The 7,937-nt window shown below is 37.2% G+C and overlaps 1 protein-coding gene across 3 annotated transcripts; it reads right to left on the bottom strand.

Annotated features, from left to right (window-relative positions):
* On the bottom strand, positions 1 to 7,561 carry LOC114175838 (pleiotropic drug resistance protein 1-like). 3 transcript variants are annotated; one of them, XM_028060671.2, is made up of 25 exons: positions 7,310 to 7,561; positions 6,826 to 7,193; positions 6,588 to 6,708; positions 6,405 to 6,493; positions 6,211 to 6,295; positions 5,933 to 6,092; positions 5,746 to 5,822; positions 5,447 to 5,500; positions 5,271 to 5,361; positions 4,884 to 5,185; positions 4,505 to 4,786; positions 4,101 to 4,417; positions 3,818 to 3,978; positions 3,629 to 3,732; positions 3,390 to 3,546; positions 3,254 to 3,310; positions 3,005 to 3,138; positions 2,594 to 2,926; positions 1,945 to 2,235; positions 1,777 to 1,860; positions 1,537 to 1,670; positions 1,156 to 1,383; positions 891 to 1,062; positions 563 to 817; positions 1 to 474 (listed from the first exon to the last, which is right to left on the bottom strand). In XM_028060671.2, exons 2-25 carry the CDS (start codon positions 7,131 to 7,133, stop codon positions 208 to 210), a joined length of 4,263 nt encoding a protein of 1,420 aa, XP_027916472.2. In that variant the 5' UTR covers positions 7,134 to 7,193; positions 7,310 to 7,561; the 3' UTR covers positions 1 to 207. The 3 variants fall into 3 exon arrangements, with proteins under 3 accessions (XP_027916472.2, XP_085529005.1, XP_027916463.2); XM_085672879.1 differs by having other exon boundaries at positions 3,251 to 3,310; positions 7,310 to 7,560; XM_028060662.2 differs by having other exon boundaries at positions 3,251 to 3,310; positions 6,588 to 7,193.
* Between the last annotated feature and the right edge of the window lie 376 nt (positions 7,562 to 7,937).

Below are 7,937 nucleotides of genomic sequence, written 5' to 3'. Positions count from 1 at the left end.
TTTGATGGATATAGAATGCATCACTATTCATATTGACCGTATGTGATGACATTTGAAAATTTTAAAGAAGGTTTGAATTTTTCACCTGCTAATCCTACACCATAAACTTGTCATCCTTTTCCTAGAAGATGTCATCATCAAATGGATAACTCGACATATGTTTATGTTCATGTTCAACATTTCTATACAAAATACTTGAATGGTTTCCTAACGCCGCTGGAAATTAAAGATCTTCACTGATACAGCAAAGACCAATGCAAAAACTAGTGTGAATGCAACTATCACAACTGCAACCACTCCAAGAAAATCATGCTTGAAACCAAAGTAAGTTCTCACAAACCCTTCCACTGTTGTTGTTCCATCACTGGATTCAATGGTTTGCTTTATATCTCCATATTGTGAAGCCACCAATCCATACAAACTCCATGCTACTGGATTTGCCCAACTGTACCACCTCCACCATACTGGGATCCTCTGTTACACCATGCCAAAAAGGAATAATTAATATAATAAATTTGGTACCTTTTATGCTTATAAAGTATGAATCGAAGAAGAAACTTACTGGGCGTGGAACTATGAATCCTGAGAAGATATTCCACACTGAATAAAAGCCAGCAGAAATTATAGTGGAGACGTGTTGGTTTGGGGTGACTGCCACTGCCATCATTCCATAGTAGGTGAAGTAGAGGAAAGAAAAGTACATAAAGAATAGGCACCACAAAAATTTAGGCACACTCCACTCATAACCAATCATTGCATAAATTATAATGCTATACACTGCAGCTTGTCCAAGTACATATGGGACCTCAATCACAACCTGCAACAGTGAACGCAAATGTATATTAGAAAGAAGGAATGCAGAGGTAAATTAGAAAGGTGGAATTGCTTGCCTGAGCAAAAGCATATGGAAAAGCTGAATACATTCCAGCTGCTCTTTCCCTATAAAACACTGTCCTCTCAACACCAACTACTGGCTGCACTGAATTTGAATTCTTAACACCAAGAAGGAGAACAGCAGCATACATGGACCCCATTGAATTGAAAAGATCTTGTTGCTTTTCACTGCAATTATTCATGGCCAAATTTCATGTTTCATCAAACACTCTCAAAAAAACAAATGAGATTCTCATGTCCAAGTTTCTCGTTTGATCTTACATTTTGGAGCCAAGGTTCCAAAACATGCTCCCAAGCAAAACAGCTACAATAGCTGTGTATAGAAATCTTAGGGCAGTGTATTGAGAATTGCGCCAGTAAGACCAATGTTGTTTCCACAAGCAAGCCATGCATTGGGTGAAGAAGGAAGTTGAGTACTGTGAAGGAAAATAAAGGTCTTTCGAACCAGGAGATTGAGTACTCAATTCTTTAACAAGTGCTTTGGTTCTCCTGAGCCAAATGCCAAAGACCATTATGAGCAACCATTCTACTTCTGAACTGAAAATAGTTCTAATAATAAACAAAAAGTTATTGAACTTTTAGACCTTAAGTGCTTTTTATCAGGTTACTTTCGAGTCTGTAGTTTTATTGGACTGTAAATACCTGTATAACTCTGAACTTTTGTACACATCGGCAAAATCAATCCCCAATTCCAATTCTTTTGCTGAACTTGTGACTTCCATCATCCATGTTGCTGGATTATAGCCATCTTTAATCTTACTGATACCTTGGATTTCCTTCAGAATAAAAGCATGACAAGAGTGAAACTTTTGCATGAAGATGACGATTTGAAGCAAAACACGAGTTCAGTATTCCGTATTTTCATAGCATCTCTACTTTTACCTCAAAGTAACTAATTAAATTGGAAGAACGATGTCCAAGTGGTCCCGCATATATCTCTTGCCCCCCTTGCTTCATCAGCAAAAGCTGCATTTTGTTGTGACAAAAAGGTTAGAAACATGGTTATCGAAGAGAGCAGAGTAAATTTGCTACACTGGTTCTGATTTTTACCTCATCAAATGATTCAAATATGTCTATGCTAGGCTGATGAATGGTACAAACAACTGTTCTTCCAGTGTCTACAGTGTTTCTAACCGTTCTCATTACAATAGCTGCTGCTCTTGCATCTAGCCCAGAGGTTGGCTCATCCATGAATATGATGGAAGGATTTGCCACAAGTTCAACTGCAATTGTCAACCTTTTACGTTGCTCTATTGACAGACCATCAACACCTGGCAATCCGACTATTGCGTGCCTTAGTGGTTTCAATTCCACAAGTTCCATGACTTCCTCAATGAACATCTGCAACCATTAATCAGTGTCAAACATCAAAGTGTTTCTTCTTTTTGTTTTTGTTTTGACACTCATAATCTTGTTTCCTTTGTTATTTATAACTTAATACATCCAATCAAGAATTGTAATTGATTTCAGTTTTGGCGCTTACAAATTACTGAGAAATTTTACTTACAAACTCTAATGTGTGACAAACTCAATCCAGAAAAGGCAAGTACTAGATTATTTCAATGAGTCATATCAGACAAGAATGCAGCATGACTGAAATGGTTACTTTATGGCAACCTCAAGTGTTTCAAAGTAATTGGCAGAAACTGAAATGAACAAACCTGCAAGACAGTAAAAGGCATAACATTTAGATACCAACCTTTCTGGTTTGAGCATTGATGTCTGGAGACAATCGGAGCCAAGCTGAATAAACCAAGGATTCATACACAGTAACATGAGGAGAGTGGATGTCGTTTTGCTCGCAGTATCCTGAAATTCTTGCAAATGTTTCTTGCTTCTTCTGATACCCAGAGATTGTGATGTTCCCTCCAACATATCCTCCAGTTTTTCTACCAGCAAGTACATCCATCAGAGTTGTTTTTCCTGCTCCGGTGACACCCATGAGAGCAGTGAGAACACCTGGCCTGAAGGATCCAGTGACACCCTTCAAAAGAACCAATTTATTCTCAACAATTCCTTGGTTCCTGATTTCCTGCAAGTATTTGATAATTTTTAATCACAGTATGTATATGCAAGAGTTTTCAAATGGTTTGTTTTGTTTCTACACTACCTGTGGCATGTCCACAACATATGTTACTTTATCAAAGGTGATAGAATGTGGTTCAAAAGGAAGAACCATTCCTCTGTTGCTAGTGAGTAAAGTATGAGAAGGTGTAGTTCCACATATACTTTCGCCCTCTCTCACTGTAAAGTAGTTCCAGCGTTATCCATTAGACGTAATGTGAATTGAAAATGAACTATTACAAATCAAGACTTGACTATGTTATCGGTTGTTAGGAGAAGAAGTTGTTAGTACCACCATTTTGCTCATTGTTTTCAGGTTCTTCGGATATAAAAGCATGTTGCTTCCCAGGTGCTGCAAAACCAATCTCATCACATTAATAGATAGATTTACCTTATATGTTTTATTGTATATTTAAGTTGAAGATCCTCACTGCTGAAATACGTAAGAGCAAGGATGTAGCCAAAGTTGAAAAGTAATGTATATCCAATCAAAACCGCAACGCCTATCCAAAACCAATATGATTGAACGAAGAATCCCCGTGATTTCAAAACTTCGACACCAAGAGGCTCCGTAGAGTTTGGTAGAACCTATCATAAGAAATTATGTTCAAATATCATGCTATTTATATAATGAAGAACACATACAAGTATATATTATTTGAAAACTTACATGCCCCCATCTCTCTGCAAGGAACTCATTATTTACCAAAGCATTCTGTCCATACATCACAGGTGATATCCAGAAGCCCCATAACCACCATTTTTTTATGTTGTCTGGGGCATAAAGAGAACAAAAGTGCATTGGTAGTGCAGAACATAATGGAAAGTATGGCATTGGTCTATTTTGCATCCATGGTACCTTTCGATAAGATAAAACCACTCATAGCAAAAAGGATGGTTAGTGTAAATGACCCAAGAGTTAAAGCTACTTTCAATTCCCTTCCAACTCCTGCAATAAATCGGAATAATGCGGAAGCCATCTGGTTCACTAGTAAAAGAACAAGGCATTGTCTAAAAAATCTGCATTATGTAGACACAAAATGCATGTCACTTTTTATTTGCAGGGTTCAAGTAAAAAATGAGAGTAGAAAAGATCAACGAGCATGCTTGCTGAGTATGTGTATAAACAAAGCTCCTTTTACCTTCCAATATTTGGATCAAATCCAATGACATAGTAGGCTAGGAATATCCAAACAGCAACTTCCACAAAAGTCATAGGGATTTTTAGGATCCATGCAGGAAGAGCATAAGCCCATGAAGGAAAAAACAGATTATCCCTTTGCTTGTAGAAAATAGGAAGCTTCACAACGACCATTGAAAGTTCAGCAAATCCATTGAACATAACCACAACCAGGCAATAGAACAATGCTCCCACATATATCCCCCCATCAGTCACCGAGTCTCTGTGCATCTCAGTCCGTAGGAAGACGGTCATGGTAATAAGTGCCATTACAGCAAGCTAAAAGGAGGAGGAAGCTATCAGTATGATAATAAAAGCTTTAGATAACATGACAATAAAATGAACCATTCTAATTTCCAAACCTACTTGGCTCAGCCTGAAGATGTAAACGAATGAATTTCGTTTTATAAGTAAATATTCTCTGGATAAGCAAGCTTTTAGCAACTCCCATTTTCCCACTCCATATTTTTTGGTTGTCAAAGCAGCTGGGTGACTCTTGGACTTGTCAAATTCAGTAGCAAGTTCTTGAGCAAGGCTTCTCCCAACATGAAATGATTTATGTGCCTCTGAGAACTCTTTGGCTGTGACAAATCCATAAGGTTGATCTTTGTGTGCCCAGTACTGTTCTTGGTCTTTCCTTGATGTTACCTATAGCATAGTAATCAATGGCCAAAATTTAATTTATAAAACTCTCTAGTACTTTGCAGACAGTTTACATCATTGGACAATACACAAGGACACTTACTTCTTGCAAAAAGTCTGCCACACCTTTCCTCTCAGGACATTGAAAACCCAATGATTCGAAAAATTCAAGCACATATTCACGTGGACCCTGGTACACTATATGACTATCAGAGAGTAGAATAATGTCATCAAAAAGATTGTAAGTCTCTGGGGCTGGCTGCAGGAGTGAGATGACTGTGGTTCCTTTGAGAATGTGAACAGATTGCTTGAGTGAGTTCACAATTTGGAAGGTTGTTGAGCTATCCAAACCAGTAGATATTTCATCCATGAATAGAGCTTTGGCTGGTCCAACCAGCATCTCTCCTGCATTTACAAGTTTATACATTCATTTTATTCAGTGGTGCAAAAACTTAGTACAATTGGTGATAAAAGAAGTGTTGTTTTTTACCTGTTGTAAGGCGTTTCTTTTGTCCACCAGAGATCCCCCTTAACATTGCATTTCCTACAACGGTATCAGCACAGATCTCCAGCCCTAAAATCTGCAAATAGAAATGAGTGATTAAAAGAAAATATTATAATGAGTCATGATGATTGGAGAAGCTTCAGAAAGAGTAGATTTTATACCCTTAGGATGTAATCTGTTATCAAATTTGCCTTCTGGCCTTCAGTTGCTACAGCCTGAATATTAAGAGTCAAAAGGACAACCACTTAATATCTGTATGGAAAAAAAGAAACTGCTGATTCAACTATAACTAATCGAGATGGCAACTGTTGGGGTTGGTGCCCCTAATTTTTGGCCTGGCCCAAAAGCTTGGAGGTGGAATAAATTTGGTGATGAAATAATTTTGAGTGTGCTCTTGTGCTAGGACTTTTATATTCAAATGGGACAAAACACATTCCTTACAGGTGATGGACTCTGTTACCTTCATGTAGACATCAATATCTGAATCAGGCATGATATTTTCCTGTTTTTCTCTTCTGGACAATTCTGCAAGCAAATCTGCATAAAGGCATAAGTTTTACACATAATTAAACGTTAAATTACACGGACAATGTTAGCATGTGTTTTCAACATTGAATTTAAACAAAAGTCATTATGTGCAGACTAACCATAACGAGTTCCAACTCCTTGGACTCTTGCTGAGAAGGCCAAGGTTTCTCTGACCGTCAACTCTGCAATATGCAGATCATTTTGATTGACATATGCTGCAGTTCTTTGGGGTACAAACTCATCCACCCCATGACCATTATAAGTCACCTTTCCAGAAAACTGACCAAGAAACCACACTATATTATCTAGAGATACAATATTAAAAATAAAGAGAAAAAAAACACATGAAAGTATCTTTCGAACAAACAAAATTATTTTCTTTGATGCCTGCCCCAACCTTTAATTTTGGATCAAGTCTTGCTGCCAGGGCCAACAACAGTGTGGTTTTTCCGGAACTTGGAGGGCCCAAAAGTAATGTCATTCTGAACAGGAGGAAATGGAAACATTATATTGGTCCTGAAGGTGTTAGCAAATTACGGTATACGGGTCTGGTCTACGAACAGATATATAGAACACCATTTTCACTGTTACCTGCCAGGCTTTATTATTCCACTAACATCCTGGAGAATACGTATATGTTGCTTGCTACTTCGTAGAATACAAAGAGAGTTCAACAGACCCTTTTAACGAGAAAAAGTGAAACCAAATTAACAAGTTATAGAACTCCTTCTGTAAGGTCATGTTATATATATGAAAGCTGATACCAACACTCACCTCCACAATATTAACCATGAAATTAGTGAAGGTAGGCAAAGCTCTGTTTCCTACACGAGCTTCTGCTTCCACATTCAAGTTCTCAAACCGAACCTCTATAGCAGGAAGATCAATCCCAACTCTGATGTCATGAAATCCAAGGAAGAAAAATGGGAGGAGAAGAAGACATTCATGAGTTAAATTCGATGAAAGACACACAGCTTCATTAATGAAGAAGAAAAGAGAATGGGAATCTGACCTATCAATACGTTCCCTTAGCTTGAGCAAAAACTTCTCATTATCCTCTTCAGCAGTTCTGACGAGTCTTTGAAGCAAGACTCTCCTTTCTTGCAACCCAAGTTTGTGCACATCAATCTCATTCACTCCCCCTTCGGATGAAGTGAGCAAAGCTTTCCTCATACGCGAAATGGTGGGAAGTTTCTGAATGGTAGCCCATTTGAGAGCTTCTTCATCATCCTCTCTGTGGAATGAGTTTGAGAACATATCCTCACCACTCTCCCTCCAAATGGATGTACTACCATTCCTGAAACTACCCCCACTCTCCATTCAACCAGACAAAAGAACAAAACGAAATACAACCTTAAATACTGCAGCCACCGCTACAACCTAGTAAATGTTTCCCAGAAACAAAAGCATTCTCAGTTTGTTGATTATGGATGAAAAGAAGATAATATTAGAATGAATAAGAACCATAAACATAGCTTAGAAAAAAGAAATTGTACCTAAATTCCACCACAAACATCAAATGTTCTTGTAACAATATAGAGCATAGTTGTTGAAAATGATAGAATCTTCTTAGTGTAATGTGGATTACTAGAAAATGAGTCATTACATGTATCAATACACTAATTTTTTGATAAATCTACATTCAAAAATAACTTTTGGATACGATCTTGATGCCAAACTTCTTTTTGTTGTCTCTTTAAAATACCCTACTAGAGTTAACACAACAAAGTGAATGTCTATCTTAAGTCTCTTGAACAAACTCAGCACACAAAACTATGTTATTTATAGTGAAACTTCAGAATTTATCATACTGTTAGGAGACAGAGATACTAATTAGGGAAGTGGCAGTGCAGTGCAGCAAGTTCTTCGTGCACTAAAGAATATATATTAATTCATAAAAGTTGTATCTACTATCGATTATAGCATTTATAAATGTTATTATATCTCATTTTTCAAATATTTATATTTTAATCTATAAACTTTATATGTGATGGACCACTGGTAGAGTCAGATTGAGTAAATAAGATTGAGTGAGTGTTTATCGAATACCATATATAAGTAGTTATAAATAAGTTGTTTTTGTTATGAATTAATGGTCGTCCATTGATTTATACAATCACTCAT

The sequence above is a fragment of the Vigna unguiculata genome, chromosome 1 (genome assembly GCF_037176805.1).
Source record: "Vigna unguiculata cultivar grain cowpea cultivar isolate G323 ecotype 2 chromosome 1, ASM3717680v1, whole genome shotgun sequence".
NCBI classification, from domain to species: Eukaryota; Viridiplantae; Streptophyta; class Magnoliopsida; order Fabales; family Fabaceae; genus Vigna; species Vigna unguiculata.
The sequence above is the reverse complement of the archived record's forward strand: the minus strand, read 5'-3'. Positions and strand labels throughout refer to the sequence as shown.